This window comes from Danio rerio, chromosome 20 (assembly GCF_052040795.2).
Source record: "Danio rerio strain M-AB ecotype USA chromosome 20, GRCz13ab, whole genome shotgun sequence".
Lineage (NCBI taxonomy): Eukaryota > Metazoa > Chordata > Actinopteri > Cypriniformes > Danionidae > Danio > Danio rerio.
In genome coordinates, this window is record NC_141040.1 from 38401566 (window position 1) to 38429151 (window position 27586).

The window sequence follows — 27586 nt, forward strand, 5'->3', positions numbered from 1 at the left end:
AAGCTTGTATTATATTATGAGTAAAGAATTGAATATTGTCTAAATGTAGTTTTGCAGTTTTAGTATACACACATTGATTTAATAGTTTTCTTGAGTTTATCAATCCTCAACTGCTATGGTAAAAAGTACAATGCTAAAATTGTGTCATGTTTGTAACGACAGCATCTCTAAACTGAGCAGCAAAAATAATAATCAATTTGCTGAGCAAATAACCACACTCAAACACATGAGACTGTTCACAGACAACATATGTCTGTTACACAGAGCGTGAAGTAAACCAAAGCCTATAATGGTCCATTACATCTGGGGAATTTCAGCTTTGGGTGAAATGAGAGTAGATTTTTGGAACAATGCTCATATCAGAGTCGATAATACTGGGAGTCTATCTGAACTCACGCATATGTTGATTGTAAAGCACTTCTAGGCATGTCAGATGTGGGATATCTCAATAATTTGCCTCATATGTATCGTATCCTCATGTGTTTTCTATTATGTTTAAGTGTATAAGCTTGAAATGTTCATTTAGTCATGCACACAGTTTTGTAAAGTCAGAATGCTTCAGTGATTTGCTAATGGTAGAAATCTTTGCAAACTTTGAAAGATGGAGCTAATTCATGGTCAAGTTCGCAAGACGAAGGTGAAAATAAGATGTTCTAACCAGAAACGTCAAGGAAGGTCTGAGCCCGTCCTGTTCCAGCACTGCTGATGGCGATGCACTCATAAAAGCCTTCATCCTTCAGGGTCACTTGAGCAATTGGCCATGATGCATTAGTAGACTCCCTAAAAAGATAAATAAAAAATGCAGCGTCATTTAAAATGAAGTATTTTCCAAGTAAACACACACACAAATACAATTACTGAGGCACAGAACAATTTAGTTAACAATTGAAATTTTTTTAAATGGTGTTTAAAGTTTAATTTTTAATGTATACATTTGTAAATTAAAAGCCTTTTTGTGTGGTTCAAGTGGGGTTTTAAATTTGAAATAATTTCCTTTTTTTATTATATGTATTTTGTTGAATATTATTTATAAACTAAATGCATTTTTCAGATTTAAATCAACCAGTGATGTAAAAATTTTGTAGAATTTGAATACATTATGGGGTTAAACTATACAAAACTGAAAGTAAAAGTTTTATAATTGTTGTTGTTGATAGCCTCAAGGATAGTGCGATGACATGTAGCACCATTGTGCTTTGTGTGTCCAGAGTTTAGGACCTTTTTATTTGAATGCCACTTTTATATCGTATATATAGTGAGTGACATTTCAAAATGACCGTTACCACCATGAATGACGCCGCCGCGGGACAAAGGGAATATGAAAATGTGTTTAGGTGTAACAGCAGTTTGCGACATTGCCGCCAGGGTGCACAAAACTATGGTATGAAAATAGACAGAAGTATACAGTGGCTGTTTATTCCCTGCTACTTCTGAATTAAAGACGAAATACGGAAACAAAGCACTATAATTCCTTCATAAATCATTAAAAACTTGTTAACAGGCTTTATTATCTTTGTAAACTTGTTAAGTGCAATGATGATTCATTATAACAAACGAAACAAAAAACAACTAATATGAAAGTACAAACATAATTAAGTAAATGAAGCAGTGTTTTATATAGAGATGTACGCTGCGTAAAAACATATGCTGGATAAGTTGGCGGTTCATTCCGCTGTGCCAACCCCAGAATAATGAAGGGACTAAGCCAAAAAGAAAATGAATGAATGAATGAATGAAAAATTGGTGGAATGCCTGAATTGTGTCTTTTTTATAAAACCATGTTAATATTGATAACCATGATCAATTTGATCACATTAATCGCGATGTCAAGTTGTCATGCTGTTACATTTTTAATCAACATGTCAACATTTATTAAGCAGACCATCAGGTAATTCTCTAGAGATGGCTACAGACGCTGATACTGTATAATTGCAAAATATTTGAAAATGACAAGTTAAGTGAAGTTACAAAACATTCTTTCATTCATTTTTCTGCAACTTATTTGCTTATTTATCAGGGGTGGCCACAGCAGAATGAACCACCAACTATTCCAGCATATATTTATGCTGCAGATGCCCTTCCAGCTGCAACCTTGTACTGGGAAACACCCATATACTCTTGCATTAACACACCCATTCAAATATTACGGACAATTTTGTTTACCCAATTCACTTATACAGCATGTCTTTGGACTGTGGGGGAAACCGGAGCACCTGAAGGAAACCCACGCCAACACGGGGAGTACATGCAATCTCCACTTAGATATGTCAACTGGGCCAGCCGGGACACAAACCAGCAACCTTCTTGTTGTGAGGCGACAGTGCTAATAACTGTCTAATGTCTATCATTATCACTGACTATCAATCAGCACCTGAAGAGCTGATCCACACCCAGACGCAGACCCTCCCTGGTGAACCGCAAGGTAAAGGGAATCAGGCTTTCCACAAAACATGTAATACCCCCCTTCTGCAGGTAGTAGCCCGGGGTACGAGTTGGCATGCTTACTTTGGGTGCATCTAAAGAAAGAAGAAGAAAACACACTAGCAACACAGACAGCAAAGCACAAAACACCTTATTAATTTTAAGACTGAATATTCAGTGACAGCATCTGTTCTCTTAAATCAGACCTGGCACAATGCTGGAATAGGAGACACTTGACACTCTCTGAAAGAGGAAGCCATCGCTATCATAGCCGGTTACCCGCAGGAAGAACGCCTCTTTGGGTGGAACAAACTCGGTGATGTTCCAAATGCCATAAGGGTGTCGTTCAGGGAAGTAGCGGATGGGCAGCGTCTTCATTACTCTACCAGTGATGCTCAAGAGTTCCAGGCGGTCGGTGCGAGCGGGAGGAGAAAGACCAGTGGTGTTCAGAAGGATGAAGGTGGGGATTCCTGTGTGTGAAAGAGCACAGAGGTTAGAAAGGTTAACCAAAACATGTTTTAAATGCTCAAATGCGCAGCCACTATGTCAGGCTCATAAATTTGAGTGTGTGTGGTCTGCCACTGACGAAGATTAAAAAGGTCATTGTGACTTGTTAAATCCCACATTTCTAAACATAAAATCTTTAATACTTATTTTTAATAACTGACTTCTTTGCCAAAATGACAGTAAATATTAATTAACTAGATATTTTTCAAGATGTTAGTTAAAGGCCTAAAGTGCAATTTAAATGCTTAACTAGGTTTATTAGTTAAACTATGCAAGCTAGGGCAATTAGGCAAATCATTGTATAACCATCATGGTATGTTCTGTAGACAATTGAAAAAAGGAGGCTAATAATTTTAAATGGTTTGACTAATTTAAAAACTGATTTTATTCAAGGCGAAATAAAACAAATGACATTTCCTCCAGAAGAAAAATTATAGGAAATATTGTGAAAATTTCTTGCTCTGTTAAACATCATTAGGGAAATATTTGAAAAGAAAAAAATATTCACAGAGGGCTAATAATTTTGACTTCAACTGTATATTTGACATTGAAAGAAAAACAGATTCAAGAGAAAAATAGACAAAATTGCAAGTTTGAACCCACAAATACAGTATAGCATTTGTCTTGTGATTGCAGTTCATATATTGCCATTCAGAATATTTTCTTTGTAATACAGGGAGTGCAGAATTATTAGGCAAATGAGTATTTTGACCACATCATCCTCTTTATGCATGTTGTCTTACTCCAAGCTGTATAGGCTCGAAAGCCTACTACCAATTAAGAATATAAGGTGATGTGCATCTCTGGAATGAGAAGGGGTGTGGTCTAATGACATTAACACCCTATATCAGGTGTGCATAATTATTAGGCAACTTCCTTTCCTTTGGCAAAATGGGTCAAAAGAAGGACTTGACAGGCTCAGAAAAGTAAAAAATAGTGAGATATCTTGCAGAGGGATGCAGTACTCTTAAAATTGCAAAGCTTCTGAAGCATGATCATCGAACAATCAAGCATTTTATTCAAAATAGTCAACAGTGTCGCAAAAAGCGTGTGGAAAAACCAAGGTGCAAAATAACTGCCCATGAACTGAGAAAGTCAAGTGTGCAGCGGCCAGATGCCACTTGCCACCAATTTGGCCATATTTCAGAGCTGCAACATCACTGGAGTGCCCAAAAGCACAAGGTGTGCAATACTCAGAGACATGGCCAAAGTAAGAAAGGCTGAAAGACGACCACTACTGAACAAGACACACAAGCTGAAACGTCAAGACTGGGCCAAGAAATATCTCAAGACTGATTTTTCTAAGGTTTTATGGACTGATGATATGAGAGTCTTGATGGGCCAGATGGATGGGCCCGTGGCTGGATTGGTAAAGGGCAGAGAGCTCCAGTCTGACTCAGACACCAGCAAGGTGGAGGTGGAGTACTGGTTTGGGCTGGTATCATCAAAGATGGGCTTGTGGGGCCTTTTCGGGTTGAGGATGGAGTCAAGCTCAACTCCCAGTCCTACTGCCAGTTTCTGGAAGACACCTTCTTCAAGCAGTGGTACAGGAAGAAGTCTGCATCCTTCAAGAAAAACATGATTTTCATGCAGGACAATGCTCCATTACACGCGTCCAAGTACTCCACAGCGTGGGTGCCGAGAAAGGGTATAAAAGAAGAAAAAATAATGACATGGCCTCCTTATTCACCTGATCGGATCCCCATTGAGAACCTTTGGTCCATCATCAAATGTGAGATTTACAAAGAGGGAAAACAGTACACCTCTCTGAACAGTGTCTGGGAGGCTGTGGTTGCTGCTGCACACAATGTTGATGGTGAACAGATCAGAACACTGACAGAATCCATGGATGGAAGGCTGAGTGTCCTTGCAAAGAAAGGTGCTATATTGGTCACTGATTAGTTTTTGTTTTGTTTTTGAATGTCAGAAATGAATATTTGTGAATGTGGAGATGTTATATTGGTTTCACTGGTAAAAATAAATAATTGAAATGGGTATATAATTGTTTTTTGTTAAGTTGCCTAATAATTATGCACAGTAATAGTCACCTGCACACACAGATATCCCCCTAAAATTGCTAAAACTAAAAACAAACTAAAAACTACTTCCAAAAATATTCAGCTTTGATATTAATGAGTTTTTTGGGTTCATTGAGAACATGGTTGTTGTTCAATAATAAAACGATTCCTTAAAAATACAACTTGCCTAATAATTCTGCACTCCCTGTACTGACATCTTTAGAACTTAGAACTGTGAGATAGAAACTTGCAATCATAAGTTTACTAACGTATACTTTATTTATTCCTATTTTTGGTCACAATTTATGCTAAGAAGGGCGACGCAGAGGAGCAGTAGGTAGTGCTGTCACCTCACAGCAAGAAGGTCGCTGGGTCGAGCCTCAGCTCAGTTGGCGTTTCTTTGTGGCGTTTGAAGGTTCTCCCTGCATTCCCGTGGGTTTTCTCCGGGTGCTCCGGTTTCCCCCACAGTCCAAAGACATGCCGTACAGGTGAATTGGGAAGGCTAAATTTTCCGTTATAGTGTATGAGTGTGTGTGTGAATGAGTGTGTGTGGATGTTTCCCAGAGATGGGTTGCGGCAGGAAGGGCATCGCTGCGTAAAAACGAGCTGGATAAGTTGGCGGTTCATTCCACTGTGGTGACCCCGGATTAATAAAGGGACTAAGCCAACAAGAAAATGAATAAATTTATGCTATGATACAATTCATTTTTATTTTATAATTATTAAGGTATTGGATATGCTGTAGGTATTGGGCATTACACATGTAAAAAGAGATCATGCAGAACAATAGGGAGGTAATAAATCACTATTTAACAGTTAGAATTGGTCACTATACTAAAATTTTACCTTATTTTCTTACACTTGAGAGGTTCTCACAATTCTAATTTTATAACTTAGAATGTTTTTTTTTTCAGAGTTTCTAAATACACAGTCATGAGAAACAAAGACAGAAGTGTGACATGTAGGGCTTTATTTTAACAATCTAGGTGCAAAGTCTAAAGCGCAAGGTGCAAAAGCATTAAGAATCCACCATTAGCCTACATATTTAATTCAGTTTGTTAAGCGCAAAGATGTTTTTCAAACTATTTCTAAATTCAGTTCTAATTTCCAGCAAAGCAATGAAAAAACAATAATAACGAAGTGTGGTCAAAAAAGTTATATTCAAACACACATCCTATTCTTATGTTAATGCATTCGTCTCCAAAACCCGACAGGTGGATAAATCTAAACTTATTTTTATTAAAACAAATATAAATATGCATATAATAAATAATAATAATAATAATAACAATAATAACAATAACAACACAATACAAATGCAAACTGTCATGAATAAACTAAAATGAACTTTAGACCTGCTTTCAGCTAATCAATTGCGCAGTCTATTTTAGTTCCTCAAAATTCACCTTAACACACCTCCTTTCTAGACCAGAACACTCATGAGTCCACAAAGCAGCAAAAATGGATTTACTATTTAAACAACGTGGTGCAAAGCGTGAAAATTAGAATTGCATTCGTCTGAAATTAGCAACAAATCCTGCCAAACACATCTTGCACCTTATTGCGCCAGGTGTACGATAGGGCCCCAAAAGTCATAATTGCCATTTTCTATTTTTCCAGTAGCAGGAACAAGCTTCCAACACACGAAATAATTTTTTTTTATCACTAACACAAAATGCACTAAATTAATAAAAGAGGACATTAAAACCTTTTATAATATTGCAAAATATTTTTGTTTCAAACCAAATGCTGTTCAGCAGTTCATTCCACTGTGGTGACTCCTGATAAATCAGGGACTAAACTGAACGAAAGTGAATGAGTGAGAGATGCTGTTCTATTAAAACTTTTTTTCATCATGTTTAATGTATAATACAATTAATTTCATTAAAAATCCTTCATCTCTCATGCATCTTCAAAACTCATTTGAACTCTCTCACCTTGTACTGGCCGGCTGGATGTCATTTTAAAGTCCAACGTTTGTCTTCGAGAAAAGCCAGCTCGGAAATCGATGGTGCTGAGCCCTGATATGCGGACCGAATGTCTGCCCTCACTGGACGTCTGTGTTCAAATTGACAACAACACAAAGATATAAACAAAAAAGTATGATTATTTGTATGCGTCAAGATAACATCATTCAGTTGCAATGACCATGACTTGTTTGCTCCAGTGCGTTGCAAGGAAGAATCACAACAAAACTGATTTATGATGACAGTCAGCTTCAAGAACATTAAGAATGACTCTCTTTCTTTCTTCACTTTTGGCAGACAGAGCAGTCCGAGTCATTTAAACATAATCCCTGCTGTTCTGTGCTGCCCTTTATGACTGTTTTGGTGTGGAGGGCCTGGCGTATGCTTGATGTTCACTGCTCTACTGCTTCAGGGCGAGCCATGGCAAACGGTCCTCTGCTTGCATTCTTCTGAAATTACAACCATCCTAAAGAATTACCATGGGCCATGAAGCACTGCATGACATGACGCCAAGAACCATGAGGAGAAGATCCTGAAGGATTCCTCTGAGAGATGTGGAGGAGAGAGAGAAGGAAGGACTATGGATATGGGGATAAAGGGGCATTCAAAAGGGAAAGGTCTTCACAGAGCAATTTACAGAAGATTAAGATTAAATTGTATCCGTTCATTCGGAGGTTTTAAATCCCGACTTGAATTAACTGTGCCAAGTTACATTTAGGCCAAACCTTCACTAATACAAGTTAAAACAACCCGAGGCAAACAAAAAAAAAAACACTATAATACTATAAGCTTCGAGATAATGGTCACTATCAGCATGCTTTCTGACATTATTTAAACACATTATAATTATTTATAATTATAATTGAATCTGATCTGGGGAAAATAAATACAATCTCATAGAAAATACAAAATAATCATCTCATCCAATGTTCTTTTGAGAGACAGGCAGTCGGAGCATTTATGATTATAAATGCACTGAAGGTCAGCAGAGTATTAAAAGAGCTCATGTTAATGTTTCAAAGACATTTTATAAAGACATTAAATTGGAAAAGTTGAGCAGTGGGGGATTTAATGTCCTCTGGCTATTGTTGTGCAAGCCATATTCATGCAACAGAGAAAAATTAAATTAGCCAAAGTATAAATAATATGACATGTGGTCAAAAAAACAAACATACTCTGAACGCAAAAACACATTGTTATCAGATTACAGCTAATAATGTAAGGCAATACAATACTTTTCAACTACCAGTAAACCATTTATATACAATAATCCACACAGGATAATACTCATCCAACAATTAGCTAGATTTGGTCCAAATGACTGCACATCCTTGAAGTATTTAAGTTTGATCAAATATGTACACTACCTGACAAAAGTCTTGTCAACAATCCAAGTTTTAGGAACAACAAATAATAACTTGACTTAGTTGATCATTTGGTATCAGAAGTGGCTTATATGAAAGGCAAAGGCCTCTAGATTACGCTTATTTTACCAAAATGAAATATGATCATGCTTGATTTTTAATTATTTAATTAGGACAGTAAGGTCTGGCTTTGTTTAGAAAACAGTCTTGTCACTTAACAGAAATAATGTAGAGAATAGAATATAAAGTCATGATGCAGTGAAAACAAGAATTAATATTGTGTCCGACTCCCATGAGCATGGAGGACTGCATCCATACATCTCTGCAATGACTCAAATAACTTACTAATAAAGTCATCTGGAATGGCAAAGAAAGAGTTCTTGCAGGACTCCCTAAGTTCATCAAGATTCTTTGGATTCATCTTTAATGCCTCCTCCCTCATCTTACTCTAGACATGGTCAATAATGTTCATTTCTGGTGACTGGGCAGGACAATCCTGGAGTACCTTGGCCTTTTTTGCTTTCAGGAACTTTGATGTGGTGGCTAAAGTATGAGAAGGAGCGCTATCCTGCTGAAAAATTTGCCCTCTACTATGGCTTGTAACGTAATGGGCAGCACAAATGTCTTGAAACCTCAGGCTGTTGATGTTGCCATCCATTCTGCAGATCTCTCACACGCCCCCAAACTGAATGTAGCCCAAAACCATGATGTTTTCTTCACAAAACTTGACTGATTTCTGTGAGAATCTTGGGTTCAAGTGGGTTCCAATAGGTCTTCTTCAGTATTTGTGATGAGTGGGATGCAATTCAACTAATATAATTCAGGAAAATCTACCTTTTGCCGCTTTTCCAATTGATCAACTAGAAATCAAATTATTATTTGTCGCTCTTACAACTAGAGTCGATGACAAGACTTTTGTCAAGTAGTGTACACTATTGTTCTAAAGTTTGGGTTCAGTAAAAAACGATTGCATTTATTCAGCAAGAATAGATGATATCATAACTGTTTCTGGTTTATTTAGAAGTAATTGGTCAATGTTGTGTTCTCATTTCATAAGTTGGTTGGACTAAGACACGTTTTTCCAACTTGGCCCACTTGAATTGCAATCACACCAGAGTTTGTTTTAATCAAACCAAAACTGACAAGTGTAAATACACCCTAAGAAACCATTTTTAAAAGGGAGGAGAAGAAGTCTGGTGGAAGAAGATGTAGGGTGGATTCAGCAGATGAACATCTCACCCTTCTTCTGAGTGGAAAAGTAGATTGAGAATGATATGTTCTCTTTTTACATTCTCTGCACATAAATCATCAAGCTCTACAAACTCAAAAAGCAGCCATGCACCAGATTGAAGAGGTTTCATTTCTGTGCACACAAGCTATAGGGCACACAAATCAATCACACAGAAATATTTTGCAATTTCCTCTAACTGGCCCTTTGGGACTGTATGTACCCTAAAGCGTGGTAATCAAACTCTCGATTCCATGACAAGAGCAGAGCAGCGACATAAATGAATTCAGCACACAACCTTGGCTTTCAGTACCTATCCATCACTCTGAGATCTGTCCTCAGTCTGGGGAGATAAAACAGACTACAGCAATAACTTTACCTTTCTGGAAAGCCACCAGTTACGGTTAAATCATCTACGCTGATACAAAAGACCTGTCAAAGATGTATGTGCATTTGCGATGAACTAGCTCATCACCTTTATGGTCCACATTCCTGGGGCAGGATCTTTGAGGTTGAGAACTTTAGCGGAGTTGGGGATGTGAAGAAGCTCAGACAGACCTTCCTTAATTCCGATAAGTTTACCTATGAGTACAAGAAGTACATGTTTTAGTTTTATATCACTTAACACTATGTCTTGATTCTGTAATCAGATGGAGCACAAAGATTTCCCCTTACCCTGAGAATTTCGTATCTCTATGTTCGGTGCTGGTCCACTTAAGGCAACAGTCACTTCCTTCAGACTAGGGTCAAATGGGATCTGCCAGGTGTTTGCAAGCCCATTTTGGTGATCAGTTGAGAGCAGGTGAACCTTTGAGGACTGCACGGCCTCCTCAACCCATTTCAAAACCTGCAGCAAAAAGTTTATAAATGAATAGGGTTCATGGTAACATCAATATATAAATGGCTGAAGTCAATGATTGATAGATGATGAAGGCTCTAAGATTATACGACAGAATCTATGGAAAAAAGAACATGAAAATTCCCTAAAGCACAATTTCCGACACTAGAGGGTGTGTATTCACAGCAAACAAGCACAGTTTGTTGATTCAGTGACTGAGTGTGGAATTATGAGAAGCAGCTGAGCTTTTATTATGCCACTATTCACCACTTTTGGTTCTTTCGTTTGTGATCGTGTAAAGAAGAAGCGGTGCTGTTTTATCATACTTAGTATATTTTAGGGTTCTGCTATAATGCTGCTCTGTGCAGTCTAATAAAATGCACAACATATAAAAACATTGATGTTTCTCAGTTTACTATAAAATCAAACCGAAATTGGAAGGTGTGTAATGTCAAAGACTCTTTTTACATTTCCAGGTTTCTAAGTAGCGGAAGTCATCATAGTTGGACAAACTTAGAGCGCAGTTAATGGGAGAGTACAACAAATACTATTTTTACTATTTGTTGAAATAATAAAAGAAAAAATCCACGATGATGTTATCAAGACTTTGAGAAAAAGAAAAAAATAGCGTGAGACTGATAACGGCAGCCAGAAGAGACAACAAAGTCAAATTTACTGTCTTGCCATAAACACATAAATACTATTCATTCATTCATTTTCTTGTCGGCTTAGTCCCTTAATTAATCCGGGGTCGCCATAGCGCAATGAACTGCCAACTTATCCAGCAAGTTTCTATGCAGCAGATGCCCTTCCGCAACCCATCTCTAGGAAACATCCACACACACATTCACACACATACACTACGGACAATTTAGCCTTCGCAATTCACCTGTACCGCATGTCTTTGGACTGTGGGGGAAACCGGAGCAAACCCACGCGAATGCAGGGAGAACATGCAAACTCCACACAGACACGCCAACTGAGCCGAGGCTCGAACCAGCGACCCAGCGACCTTCTTGCTGTGAGGCGACAGCACTACCTACTGCACCACTGCTTCGCTTGCCCATACATAAATACTAATAAATGTTTATTTATTCATTCATTCATTCATTTTCTTTTTAGCTTAGTCCCTTTATTCATCAGGGGTCGCCACAGCGGAATGAACCGCCAACTTAGCCAGCGCATAAGCTTACGCAGCGGATGCTCTTCCAGCCACAATCCAACACTGGAAAACACCCATACACACTTGCATTTACACTTATGCTGTACGGCCAATTTAGCTTATTTAATTCACCTGTAGCGCATGTCTTTGGACTGTGGGGAAAACTGGAGCACCTGGAGGAAACCCACACGAACACAAGGAGAATATGCAAACTCCACACAGAAAAGCTAACTGTTCCAGCCAGGGCTTGAACCAGCGACCTTCTTGATGTGAGGCAATTGTGCTACCCACTGCGCCACTAAAAACTTATAGGGATTTAAGATGCCGATGACCATCATAACAGTCATTTAGCATAGCCACACATGACACAGTTCGTGTCATAGTTAAAAATAGCTTATTTCTCTGGGTTTGAAGATTCTTTAAAATATTAAGTACATAAAGTCAGCGAAATATACAACACTGTTCTAGTGGTTTTTGGAAATTGTTATGAAATTTTTTTTTACATATTGTGCCTTTAACAGGAGCTCTGAATATCACCAGAAAATGTCATTATTAATATTCATAATAAAATTGATATTCATATATTTGAACTAAAAAGTAAATCTAAATAAAATAAGTGAAAAGTTGTATTCTCCTTGTCACACGTTCCATGTACTTACTAATTTATTACAAATAAACCATGCATAATTACAGCACATGAAACTAACTCTTACCATAACCATATTGTATTACTGTATTCTGATTACATTTTTGGGGAATGCAGTAATGTAACGAATTACATTTTAAATTTGTGTAACTATTATAATAACTAAAGTCAGTGTAATTGCGTTACTTACATAGTTTTTAGAAGAAAAAAATACTTCTTTTAAATCAGGTTTTCCGTTGCATCGTCAGTTAATAAGCTCTGCTGGAAAACGCAAGCTGAAATGGTTGCTGATAAGAGTAGTTGCTTCTTTAAGTGGAAATACAGATATTACTTTGATTTCATTAAGCATAAGAACAAAAATATTGCTGTCTATGTCCAGTCTCTTTCGGCTGCTTTTAACTCAACCAGCAACTTGTTCAAGCACTTCAATAGAGAGAGCATTCTACAACCATAGTTGTCACCAAGGAGGACACCGGCACCCAAAAACACGGTGACCTAACTCAGCCTAAACAGGCTAAAAGAGGATTGGAACAAATGAATGATGAGATAATTTCAAGTTTTGGGCGAACTCTTTAAGTCTTTTGAATATGTCAAGCTGCTGTGATGAACCCATTGTAATGTGTTTCAGTAAATATTAAATTACTGAATGAGTTGCAGTTTATTTTGTATTTTATAGGTATATTTCATATGCTTTAAAAGTAACTTCAAAGTAAAGTAACTAGTAATCTGATTACTTTTTACATGAAGTAATTAGTAATGTAATCAGGCTACAATTTACCAGTAGTAGTCAATAATCTGTAATCTATTACTTTTTAAAAGTAACTTACCCAACGCTGTCCTTAACCATGTAGTACTGTAAGCATAATTAATTCATTAACATTTCTTTGTATTTAAAGTCACACTGTACCAAGCACACAGTAAAATATGGTCAATTGGTTACAAATTGACTTTAAATCAGAATAAGCATAACATTGACATCAACAATAGGTTCAATTTAACGACAGAGAAACTAAACAAATTTATATCACACGGCTTAGAACAGAGAGATTTTAAAATGACTGTAAATTTTGAGAAGTATTTTAAGAATGATAAATTATACAATCTCTTTCATGTCTCCTCAAATATTTCAGTTTATGTTTGATTCCAACGTCAAAATTCTGGAGTATCACCAACTTGACTGTATACTGTATAAAGATTGATGGGAATTTCTTGGAACATCAAAAAAGAGCAAACTCTTTCAAATCCTTGGTTTTCAGAGAGCAATAAAACAGTATCCTGTACTTATGTTCATGAAACTTTGCTCAAATAAAGTAAAGCCTTCATCTGTGAGCACACTGCATCATTGACCTACAGTATAACATCTTTTTCAATCTTTTAAAATAATGTGTTATTGTCAGGGTATGGAGTGGTGTAGTCAAGTGGATAAAAATCTGAGCAGGATATCTTAAGATTTCTTCTGTTATTCCTAGGACATAAACGTAAGCAGCAACCCATTTTTGCTTAAACCTTAAAGAAACATCAAATTAATAATCTTCGGCTAGATCCACCTAATGCAGTCTTACCTCATTGACTTGTTTTTTGTCCAGATGGAAGACCTGTCCCGAGCTGGTCGAGGCGATTTCTTCATATACTTTATAGCCAATGTGTGACCGGTCGTCACAGTCACCAGTCAACACAAAAACCACCTGCACACACGCGCACACACACACACACACATACACACACACACGATACCGATATTTTATTCCATTTTTCAAAATGTCCAGATGACAATAAATATACAACAAATTAAATTCATTCATTTAGCTTTAAGTATCTTCCAGCTGGAATCAGAGTGAAAGATCTGATTACCTGTGACTGTTTCTGCTGAATGAGCTGAAGAACATCATGGGTCAACCTGTAGTCTTTTGAGCGGGCATCTGTAAACACGTAAATGTAGGACCCTGGTAAGGAGATCTCAAGGGCGATCTTGATGGCTCCGATGCTCATCTCTGGACAATCTCCACCTCCCTGAAAAGACCATTATTATTTCATTGAGACAAACTAGTACAGCTGTCTGAGTTAATACATTTTAAAATCTAATTTAAGTCTATGAAGGCATCGTCGAATTTTCAGCAACCATTACTCAAATCATCAGTGTCACATGATCCAGAAACCATTCGAATACGCTGATTTGACTTTTTTTTTTAAATGATTAGCATCGATTTTTGAGGATTGAGCAGAAAGATTAAAAGCACAAAATGTTTTTTTTTTCAGAATTTATTGCTTTTGTGGCTTTATAAATGTATTTACTGTTACTTTTAAACGATTTATTGTATTCTTGCCATCTACTCCACACTGTTAAAATGACAAGCAACATATCTTATTCGACATACATTGTTGAATGAAAATTATGTTTATATTTATTTCTGTCATTAATATAATGCAAATTATGTAACTGCTCCATTCTGTTTCCTAACAGGTCTTATATGTAGACTTATATGCTTATATGCAGGTCTTATATGCTTATTTTTCCTTGCCATTTCATTCATGCATTTTGCCAGATCTTTTCACAGTGCAACCTATCCGCTTGTTAAGTGTGACGTCACACGAAGCGGGTTCCGGGTCCAATCGTATATCAAACTGTATGGATAGACTGAACAAATGGTAATAATAAACATTTTCAAAGTGATGTAATACTTTCGAAAATCACAAACAATTTATATATCCTTGTCTAATATCCGATGGCCAAAATAAACAGTTTATAGTTTAGAGTGCATGCATTACTGTATATGCAGCCTACAAACAATAGACTATTATTTGACATGATTAACCTCACTGGAATCTTCATATGATCTTCAATACTACTAAAAACTATTTGAATTAATTTTTGTTTCCCTATTTTTACCACAAATAATCTGTAAATATTAACGTAAAATTACATGTTACTCTCTGACAATACAGGAAATGTCCATTAAAAAACAGAAAAATAGAGTTATATCAAAAAACAAGCAATAACTGTTAATTTAATACTAGAATTTTTGTTACAGAAAATATCTGTAAAACAACACGTATTTCACTGTATAATGAAAAAACTAGAAAATGATGTAAATAAATACAGACAATTACCAGTAAAACAACGTTTATTTTTCTTCAGTGTACTTACTTTTTTCATAACATATTGCACTTCTGGTGTTCTTAAGTTGAGATACAGGTAGGGTTATGGACAGGTTTGGTGGTATGGGTAGGTTTAAGGGTGGGCTAAGGGATGGTCAACAATGTATTTACAAATGTAATTACAGAAATTAACTACACATGCAAATATATGCAGGTATTTAATCAAGCATGAGTACAATCAACAAACATGTATTTACAGAATAAGCACATATTGTAGTAACGAATTTTTAATTTCGGTGTAAGTACATATTAGTTAAGGCCACTTATTATAAAGTTGAACCTAATTTTTTTATAAACTGTTAAAATATTGGTGTTTGTGATGCAGGAAACCCAGAGACTGTTTAAATAAAATTCACTTTAATATGTGATATGACTAAAAGTGGCTATAAACAAATATTTTCTCAATTTAAATGAGTAGCGGCTTGGACCAGAAACAGTATTCCATATGTCACGACTTAACAAGCAGATTCTAAATTATAAAAAGATAAACATTTGGTCAGTTCTTGAATTCCCAGAGAAACAAATAAAAAACCTTTATGTTTTTAGCAGCATGCTCAACTATTTGAGCAATATAATCTCCTTTTACCCTTGGCTTGCTTATTAAAAGGCTGTATAATCTTCCTTATATGTTTTCTTTTTTCTGTCTAGATGCTATTCTTCAAAAACCACTACATAAATGAATCTAAATAAATTGAAACAAAAGTAAACACATGGTCAGCAAGTTCTGATGCTGGAACGTTCAGATTGCTCAAAGGCAGATATTTATCTTGAGTTGTAAAAGCGCAATGAGCTGGTCAGACAGCAAGCAGATTTGGCCTAATCATGAAAGGAGAAATGTACGGCATGCTCTAAAGCTTGTCATGGGAGTCAAGTGAAGCCTGCAACTTATGTTGACCTTGGAAGGAAACACAGAGCACAATCTTGGACCCAAATGGACGACTTCCAAGAGTTCTACTAGATACGTGCCTGCCTTTAAACCAACATGGATAAAAGTAAACTTTGTTTCGGTGTACAGTAATGTATCAGTGATATCGGTACGTCTGTCTTTTCTCGAATGAAGAGAAAATATTCTTGTTTTCATGCGTTCCAGGGGGTACTTGTCGGAATGAACCATTTGTAAACACACACACACACACTGGCAGACAGCAAACTTAAACAACAACAATGAAAATATTGTTGTAAAAGGTAAAGAATGTGCTCAGAACAGACCCTTAGAGTCCATTGACAGGAGCAGGTTATTCTGTGAAAACTTTCTAAAGACATTACCAGCAAATAGCGCTATGAATAATGCATCCCTTTTACAAACTCCAAACAAACTAGACTGAATCCTATCCTGCATGAATGTCTGCTTCGGAGACATACAAACAAAAACAAATACTTTTTGTGCCATTTCAGAACTACACCTAATCAGTGTGTCTGCAATTGACTTGTTTTTTTCTAAACAGCTGGGACAGATGCTGAGAACCAGAGAGAGGACTGTTAAAACTTCTTTATAGGGAGTCCATGTCAAACTGTTACCATGGCAAATCACCTCTGTAATCACACAGGACAAAAACAGTTTGAAATATGCCATAAACACAATCTAGCTGAGGGAGCTTTATGTCCAGGACCCGTATTGATGTATTTTTATGGACAAAACTAGAGATGTGAACAAGAATGTATTACATGATTCATTCAATATTCTCAGCTAAAATGATTGTACAAAAATAGCATGAGTTAGTTATGCTAGTTTAGTTCATAGTTTATATGAAAGGCAAAGGACTCTAGATTATGCTTGTTTTACCAAAATGAAATATGATCATGCCTTGATTTTTAATTTTTTAATTAGGACAGTAAGGTCTGACTTTGTTTAGACAACAGTCTTGTCACTTAACAGAAATAATGTACAGAATGGAATATAAAGTTATGTTGCAGTGGAAAAAGAATAATATTGTGCTTGACTCCCATTAACTTGGAGGACTGCATCCATACATCTCTGCAATGACTCAAAAAACTTACTAATAAAGTCATCTGGAATGACAAAAAGCGTTCTAGCAGGACTTCCAGAGTTCAACAAGATTCTTTGGAATCTTCATCTTACCCCAGACATGCTCAATAATGTTCATGTATGGTGACTGGGCTGGCTAATCCTGGAGTACCTTGAACTTTTTTGCTTTCAGGAACTTTGATGTGGAGGCTAAAGTATGAGCGCTATCCTGCTGAAGAATTTGCCCTCTTATGTGGTTTGTAGCGTAATGGGCAGCACAAATTACTTGATGCAGGCTGTTAATGTTGCCATTCACTCTGCAGATCTCTCGCACACCTCCATACTGAATGTAACCCCAAACCATGATTTTTCCTTCACCAAACTTGACTTATTTCTATAAGAATCTTGGGTCCATGCAGGTTCCAATAGGTCTTCTGCAGCATTTGTGATGATTGGGATGCAGATCAAGAGACGATTCATCTGAAAAATGCACCTTTTGCCACTTTTCCAAATGATCAACTAGAAATCAAGTTATTATTTGTTGTTTTTACAATTGGGATCGATGACAAGATTTTTGTCAAGTATTGTCCATTGTACTTGTCAATATTATAGATTTTTCTTCAGTGCCAAAAATCAATATAATATAAAATAAAAATAACGCTCCTTAGATATTTTGTTAATTTTTCTACTGTAAATTCCTACAATAAAAACATTTTATTAGCATTTTACTTGATTAGCATATCCCTTTTAATCCCTCAGATTTGAGATTTTCAAATAGTAGTATCTCAGCTAAATATTGTCCTATCCCAACAAACCCTATATCAATAAAAAGCTCACTCAAATGATGTACAAATCTTCCTATTGTTTGTTTAAAAAAGTGACTTATGATTGGTTTTTGTAGTCCAAAGCCACATATATTTATCATTCTTTTGGATCGAACATAAATCCTACCAGACCACATATTAAATATGTCAACAAACCCAAAGTGAAAAGCACAAACTCACCTGGACGTAAAGCTCCCGCAGCTCATCCTGGAACTTCTTTGGATCAGTTGTTATAGTAATGGGCCCGATCTCTGCAGAAACACAACAAATGCTGTTAGAGGCAAAAGAAATAAGCTGCTGGAGTGCAGTCAAATGACCTCATAGATCTTAAAGATTAAAACAGGCTTTGTTTTGTCCGCACAGATGCCAAATATTTATGCTGGCAGCCGGTGGCGGATGTCTAGGATTAAGGGTCACAGTTAAACCAGGGTGACAGGGAGCTTCCTGTTCAGTGCCAGGAGCTTTTCTGAGTCCTAGAAATGTCACAATTCTCATAGAAATCTCACAAACAGTTCAGAAAATTAGGGATTTAACTCTTATATTACAAAGAGGTTGTGTGGAATGTGCTTATAATGTGAGCTGCAGGCTCAAAATAGCCGTATAACCAGACAAGGCAATTTCTTAAATTACACTTTAATTGAACAGTCCAAGCAAGCACTCCATTAATTGGCAGAGCATGTTGTGGTAGGTAACCCCGCTGGGTTTGACTGGCAGTGCCTCTGTCCTGAAAGACCAGCCTGTTCTCATTATGTTCCCATCAGCTGTTCTTTTCATAATAGGAAAGACCTTATAACTGAGGTATGCTCTTCTGTCAGCATGCAGAGAGTCTGGCGTGTAGCCATTGCACTGCGGTTGTCTGTGTCAGTGTGTGCACGGCCAATGACATCATGTGTCGATTCTAAATCCACATTGTCTCTGCTTTCCAGCTTTCTTTGTTTCGAGGTTTGATGAACTGTAAAACTGTTAAACATGTTGTTTTGTCCGCCAAGGAAGCATTATACCAATCGCACACACCATTAACCCACACTGCAATCAGACACATTTCATAAAACAAAACTGTCACATTAGTATGATTATTTTCTGGATGAATTCAGCTTTTCCCAAACCACTCGGCAAATTCATTCTCTTTGAACCGATTTAAAAGCATTTCATGTTTAAAAAAAAAAATTCTCAGGAAGTGCATTAGTGTCCAAAAGCTACAAATTTCTTGACACTGTAAATTATAGGGCTGTGCAACAGAGACTTTGAGGTCCTTTTGAAGCATTCCCCATCTCCAAAGTGTCTTTAAAGTTTATTCTGTGTTTGCACGTATTACCATCTTCTGTGAATAAAAATATAACTGATTTTCTATGGTTTGCATTTTAGTGTGTGTGTTAACAAAGGAAAACCTTATGGTCTAACGTGAAATATTGAAAACACTGATATAAATAAATGCTCGCAGAACTCTAAAATCTTCCTCAAGAGAGATTGTTTCAGAACGCTGAAATGTTGGCAGTACGGGGAAACCCTTGAAGTGCAGAAAAAGAACATTTAGGTGATCAAAGCCATGTTTAAGACTAACAGGATAGTAATTTTGACTGTTGAACTGGCTTTCAAGTGAATACTTTCATGAATGGAAAAGCTTACACACTCTTGGGAAATTTCTCTCGATTAAGAAGTTTTATCTTTGGCACTGGTCCACCGTGCTGTTTTTTCTGACCTAAAAACAGCATCACGGTTAATGGGAAACTGGAGCAAAGCGTATATGGAAAATTAGAAAAGTCAAGGAAGTGGTGAAGTGATGTGAGGGCTCTTAAATGCCAGTTAAATTAGAACAATTTTTTTCACATTTTTGGAATACATTAAGGATGGACAAGAAGTTACAGTGGAAACTACATCTATGATAATTGGGAATAACAGATGAGATTTATAGAACCTAGGAGTAAAAATATATATATATATATTTTTATAAATATAAATATATATAAAAAAATGACACTCATCAGTAAATTACATTGACACTCAACAGTAAATAATGATGACAGATCTAATCAAACACTTCAAGCATGCATTATTTGAAACCATTTAAAGGGAAACCATTAATTTGTGGAAAAAGTCATTCATTGTATTGTGAAAACACTGTAAGCTCAACAGCATGCATTTCAGAATTTTAATATTAAAGGGATAGTTCACCCAAAAATGAAAATGCACTAACTATTTATTATCTCAAAAGTGGTTTCAAATACCTTTTTTAAACACAAATGAAGATGTTTTTGAAGAATGTTGTAAACCACTGAGATCTATAATAGGAAAACATACTGTGATATGCAAAATAGTGGATACTATTTTCAAAAATATCCCTCATATGTGCTCATATAACGATCACCAGGGATCTAGCCTATGCAGATCAATGGAGAACTACAGCAACCATTATGCTGTGCGCCAATCAGCACCCGCTCCAGCTGAAAATAATCCGGACATTCACACACACACAGCTGAAACTCATGATCAATGATTACATGGACTATAAAGACATTTTTAAAGACATTATTTCACAAACACTGCTGAGTCTTGTTCACTGTTAACCTTTAGCATTACGAAGTGTTAATTCTGTTTAGTCTTTCTGTCTTTTGATCCTTGCCTTATTTTCCCGTTATTGATTCTTCGCCGCCTTTTTTGACTACAATCTTGGATTACCTTTATGCTCCTGTTTGCTACCTGTTTGACCGTTGCCTGCCTTACTACTCTTATTAATAAACTGCATGTGGATCCTCAACTCCATTGTCCAGCCACATTGGTTACAGTTCAACATAATAAAGAAAATCATACACAGACATACAGTATACAGTTGAAGTCATAATTATTAGCTCCCCTGAATGATGAGCCCCCCGTTTATTTTTTCCTCAATTTCTGCTTAACAGAATTTCTAAACACATTTCAGCACATTTATAAACATAATAGTTTTAATAACTCATTCATAATAACTGATTTATTTTTTTCTTTGCCATGATGACAGAACATAATATTTTACTAGATATTTTTTAAGACACTAGTATTCATCTTAACGTGACATTTAAAGGCTTAACTAGGTTAATTAGGTTAACTAGGCAGGTTAGGGTAATTAGGAAAGTTATGTATAACAATGGTTTGTTCTCTAGACTATCGAAAAAAAATAGCTTAAATGGGCTTATAATTTTGACCTTAAAATGGGATTTAAAAAATTAAAAACTGCTTTTATTTTAGTCGAAATAAAACAAATAAGACTTTCTCCAGAAGACAAAATATTATAAGACATACTGTGAAAATTCCCTTGCTCTATTAAACATCATTTGGGGAATATTTAAAAAAAATAAACAAATCAAAGGGGGGGCTAATAATTCTGGCTTTAACTATATATTGCATAATTTATTCAAATCTTATTATACAAATGGTTTTATAAATGCAGGGTATGCTCTCTGGCTTCTATAACTATTTTTGTTATTAAAAGCTCATTTTCAATTAGATGATAATTTTGCTGAAGGCCAAATCCCTTCAGCCTGTTCATCTCAACGAATAATTAAGAAACAGAGTTAAAAAAAAAAAAAAAAAAAAGATGGATGGATCCTGGGAAACCACTGTGGAAGTTGAGTTACTAACCCTCCCCACATTTCTCCTGCCAAACACCAGAGAGTTTATATAGATGTGGAAGCAATCATATTAACAGCCCAGAACATTTGTTTTCATCCCATTTATTCCAGCGATCAAGAGGTTCTGAATCAGTCACACCATCTATTATGCAAATGATTGAATGATGGTGGGATAAACATTGTTATATTTATTACAGAGCACTGAAAACACTGACAATACATGATGCCAGTGTAGAAAGTTAAAACAACTGTTTTATTGCTTTGGCACATTTATGAGATTATCCTTGCTCTTTTTTGTGCTTCCTAAATGTTAAAAGTGTTTACATAAACATTTCCAACAACAGTGTGTGGATCCAAGATTGATCATATTTATAAATTGCAGTAACATGACTCAGCAACCAAGTCCAAAAATAACCAGAAATCTAACTAAAATAAATATACAGAATTACTAACATCATGAGATGTTAAACATGTGGAGGAAATAACAGTAATTAATGCTATTAAAACATCCGCTGACAGCAAATATGTTGCACAGACTCCACCAGGAACGAAAATATTTCTCTGATGCCAGATAATCATTTCAATTACTTCAGCATCTTGCCAGGAAACTACCAAAACAGTAAGCCTTTGTAAGGAGAGAAAAAAAATTGACTGATGAAAAATAACAGTTCAATATAAGCCAGGGCCTCCTCCGCATCACCACAACCAGTGTTCAAGAGAGTATCTCAATACTCCTTTGTAGTGCCATAAAGGTAAAAGAGAAACACAGAGTTCTTAGCATTCATAATTGTTTCAAGACTACCACGGGGAGAGGTGTGTTTGTAAGTAAACAGTATGTCAATAAGTATATAAACTATTTAGGAAAAAAAATACAACACTGCTCTCATCAAACGACATACAGTGATGCAAATTCTTGCAAAACTAAAAAAAAAAAAACCAATAGCTTGAAGAATGGAAACGTGACAGAAAGGCCTTTTATTTGGTATTTTAATGATATAGAGCAGCAAGTTATTGATGATGTCATCAGTAGACAAGAGCTACACTTGATTCAAGGACGATAGCAAATGTGTCTCTAATTAAGACCAGTAGCATGACTGCTTTGGCCTTGAGGATCCTATGTTTGACTGACACCACCGAATGGCTGAGGATGCAGCAGCACCCCATAAAACTGTTGAAATGGGTTAAAGTGTTTCCCTCATGTGACTTCAGCTGCACTAAAAAACAGTATAATCAAATAAAATAACCATAACTGAAAGGCATACAACATTTAAATTTGTAATGAATATTAAATACGGAATATCACATATCTTTTGGAAGTTTTATGTCCCCAACAATAGACTTTGCCCACATGATACACCTAATTATCAGGGAATGTAGAACAAGATTTCATGGCAGCAGGGTATGTTTGAAAGAACTACAAAATGTCTTCAGAAAATGTAAAATTTTACTTTGTTGTTTTAAGTGATTAACTGCAAAAACACACCAAGAGGAAAATCATAGATTTTATTATTAATTAGGGCTGCACGATATTGGAAAAAAACTGACGTTGCGATGTTTTGTTTTTCTGCGATATGAAAATAATTTTACAAGATGACTGTTTGGGAAGAATTCTTCATTTTATACTTACTGGAATCATTAGTAGTTGAAATTATCTGCAATAAATATATGCAAAAATGTGCAGAAAAATTATTTAAAGCACAGGTTACCAAACTAAGATAACAATTAAATAAATAATTATTTATGGTTTTTGGTTGGACCGTATTAAAGTATAGAAATTCAATAATCAAATGTAAAATAACACTGAATTGTCATTATTCTATTGTATTAAATAAACACAATTAATCTTTCCTAAAGCAGCAAACTTGATAATTTCTTGTGCTCAACAGGTTTAAATTCACTTGAAATCTTACGATCAAAGGCCTTTAAAAAGACATCCAAATAAAAGTCTTTCATACTATTAAATTAGAGTTAAACTTTGCAACAACGCCACAAATCACATCTTCTGAACTGTGTGGGTAATTATAACCCTAGTTCACCTGTCCAAAACTTTATGATTTCTGATGTGACATATTTAAATGGTTTTCTGATTTGTATGGTTTAACCTTTACACCTGACCCAGAAACTGCTATATTTGGGCACCATAATTTATGGAATGATTATTGCTAAGAGTGTCATTCTATAACTGTGGAAATCAGATTCCATTCCTCAATTTAAGGCATGGTTAACTTATTTCGCTCAAATATTGCACGTGGAAAGAGTCTTGACTTATCTTGACTTTAGTTTTACAATATGGCAACCATTGCTGGATCTAAAATAATGCGGATTCAGAGCAGCAGTGTAATGCTTAATATGCTCACTACCCCTATAGACTGCCTCTTTGTTTTTTCTTTGAAACCGTTTATATGCCCTAATTGTTTTTTATTAATAACTTTTTTATTTTATTAATTTATTATTATAATTATTGTTTTAATTATTATTATTATTATTACCATTGTTTTCTTTGTATTATCATGCTTATTTTGTGATTTTTTTTATTGTTGTGGTGTTGTTTGTTAATTACTGAAAAATGTAAAACTAATAAAAACACTTGTTAAAAAATATACATAATCCCAGTTTGACATTGTAGATCCTGCGGTGTGACTATTGCAGATTCGCACATTGCAACATTGATGCTGAAACAATATATTGTGCAGCCCTATAGTATTAGAGTAAAACGATCGCGGTTCACAGCAAAATCTAAAACTGAAAAAGTTATACCGAAAAAAACACATCTGTTTGTACTGAGATTATGATCAAAATGGCACGTCAATGCTTAACACAAAATTTTTTACTTGGTTCCTTTCTTTAGTGAAACTATAAATCAGCTCATCTCAGCGGCTCAACATGAATGGTATCTACAGCTACAGTACATAACATGTGGCTTCCATTACTTTCAACATACAATCATTTTAAAACCAGAAACATCGACTGCTGGCCCTAACTTATAGAGCACTGGTTGACGTACAGTACATTTGTTTGCAAGCCTTGCCAAGTCACTGCTTGCAAGTCCATAACTTTCTCATGACATAATAGGTTTTGCTGAATTTCATGTGACCAAAATGACAATATCTGTCTGGAAAACGTAGCTACGTAGCTCAAACTAGACTGTCCAAAGTGTCTGGGCAGCATCAGCTTGAATAGAATGAATATAACAAATAAATCAGTTTTAGATCTAAAGTATTTTTATTTTAGAGTTTTGAGAGTTTGCTTATGGTAACTTAAGATTCCTGAAACAAAGTCATTTAATGGGAACCAACTGTACATCAGTGCAAAGCATTAGTCATATGAGCTCAATAGGGCCAACCAAAAAAAAAAAAAAAAAACTTATGGTTGAAGCACTTTATATGATGTACACAAACTCTGCTCTAATGTCAAGTACATTTATTTCATCCTATAGGCAAAGAATCATTGACCACACACATGCTCCTTTCACTCAAAACCACAAACCCACAGAGGACTTTGTCAAACCATCCATTTCCTCACACTTTTTTCATACACACACCACAAAACTTTCAGCAGGTTGGCCTCCAAAGAAAAACCTGAACCGAAGGTCAGAAGGTCTCCTTTGCTTGTTCTGTAAAGCCAAGAATCAGAGCAGAGATCATAACACAGACACAGCAGATGCTGACATGCCAGCTGGGCGCTGAGTGGCGTTTTTTCAGCCGCTCAGGAAATGTTTCAGCAGTGACTCCCCTGGGAGAAAAAAAAAGTGGGGAGACAAAGAGGGATGAAGAAAGACAAGAATAGACAAACCCAGAAAGGAATGCAAATCAGGGGTCGAAAGCAGGAGAGAGATGAAAAAAGATATGAAAAATAATCAAATCTGTGAAGAGAAAGAAAATCAATCTTCAAAATCTTTCAAAATGTTTTTCTAAGAAGAGACAGTTGTATTAATTCTTAATCAAAAACATTTTAAACATTTAAAAACAAGAACATCTTCACAGCACTTCAGCTGTTGTAAACTACGCATGTCGTCTCATTTGGAGTGGAGAGTCGAATTTCATTCGGATGAGACAAGTTTTCCCCTGAGTAGGCAGTCAGGTAAATGAGTGTTCAACATACATATTCAATCCCCAATTAAGTCTTCAACAGTGCTTGTCCTTTCACAGAATTTCCAAAACAAATTACAAACGGATTTTCAGCTTATTTAAAGCTCCTTTGGGAAATCCAACCCAACTGTCTCTAATTGTGTATATTATTTTTTCGCTTTTTATTTATTTTGAACTTCGTCAAACTCTACCTAGAGCTAAATCTCTTGTTCTGTTTCATTATGGGTTTGGAACGTTTACGGTTCACCCGAATTTTGTGATTGAGATACAGCTGGTCAAATGGCAATTAAAACGCATAATCCAACTAATAACCACATGCTGCTGAAAATCACCACTACAATTACCTCATCTTAATTCATCCTTTCGTTATATTCAGACTATTCAGTAATATATTGATAATTAGAAGGCTCTATTTAAATATTTTAGGTTAAGGACACACCAAGTGACAAAATCAGCATATGGACCTATTTGGGAAAAAAAGCTGAGCATTAACACAATACATGGACAAGCTGACTAAAACAAAAATGTGCATTCTGCAACTGTGTGAAATAATTGATATTTACATTAGATGGTCTAAGACAGGGGTGGCCAATCCTGTTCGTGGAGATTTACCTTCCTGCAGATTTCAGTTGCAACCCTTATCTCACACACCTGTCTGTAATTATCAAGTGGATTTCAGGTCCTAATTAATTGGTTCAGGTGGGTTTGATCAGGGTAGGAGCTAAACTGTACAGGAAGGTAGATCTCCAGGAACAGGATTGAGCACCCCTGGTCTAAGATGTCGCCTATGCTATTGATGTCTATTGGAAGGAAAGTGTCAATAGAGCTGCCATTTTAGTATAGGGTAGCGCTCCTTTGAAATTAATAAGGGACCAAAATGCAGTGAAGGATTGGCCATCCAGAGCCTTGGATTTATAAACATATAAGTATCTATGAACGGGAGTTTCCCTGGTGGTCAGAATGCAAATATTTTTCAAATAAGAAAAATAAGTTTACATCACTTTTCTACATTGATGGATAAGTGACTGCATGGGCTTTGCCGACAAAGAGTGTGTGTTTGTGTGCATGGAAAAGTATTATCCTCACTACCTGTTAAATTTGATCTAATTTAAAATTTGATCACCCTCTCTCCCGCTTTCACTTCTCACTTCTCTAGGGAGCGATTCATTTGTGAATGAATAATCGTTATGAATGACTCGTTCACTTAGCCGACAATAATACAAGTTTCTGGCACCGCAGCATCTTGCTGTCATATTTCATTTACATTGTTTGCTTATTTTATTCAACAAAACTAGCAAAAGCCTAGAATTTAATGCGAGTTGGAGCTACTTTGCCTTATGGTTAGTGCAGTACATTTTACATTTATATTTACATTTAGTCATTTAGCAGACGCTTTTATCCAAAGCGACTTACAAATGAGGACAAGGAAGCAATTTACACAACTAAGAGCAACAATGAATAAGTACTAAAGGCAAGTTTCAGGTCTGTAAAGTCTAAGTGACTGTATTATCATTAATAACGTTACTTGTTAAGCACAAAAGTTTGTGACATGCAAAAATGTAAAAAACTAAATCTTATCTATAAAATGTTTTGCCTTTATGCTTTGTTTGCTTGTTATTACACCCGTAAGCAGCACAGAAGTAAAGGATCTTCAGATTGACTTTAGCCTTGACTAGTGCGTTTGAATGACTTTTGTCCTGGGAGCACTGTACAAATGTGGCGGCACTATTGACACATCCTCAGGGTTCGTATGCGATATATAGTATATATATATCTATGGTGTGAGACAGTGTATC

The 27586-nt window shown here is 35.9% G+C and overlaps 1 protein-coding gene across 2 annotated transcripts in view; it reads right to left on the minus strand.

The window, feature by feature from the left end:
• The window catches only part of hmcn1 (hemicentin 1), a 139506-nt gene that overhangs the window by 101651 nt on the left and 10269 nt on the right, over positions 1-27586 (minus strand). For both annotated transcript variants that reach the window (XM_087297224.1, NM_001190304.3), the window contains 9 exon segments: positions 18278-18348; positions 14003-14161; positions 13714-13836; positions 10181-10352; positions 9981-10087; positions 6884-7004; positions 2628-2891; positions 2372-2516; positions 659-780 (listed from right to left, as the gene is read on the minus strand). In XM_087297224.1, the coding sequence (XP_087153350.1) occupies positions 659-780; positions 2372-2516; positions 2628-2891; positions 6884-7004; positions 9981-10087; positions 10181-10352; positions 13714-13836; positions 14003-14161; positions 18278-18348 (1284 nt within the window).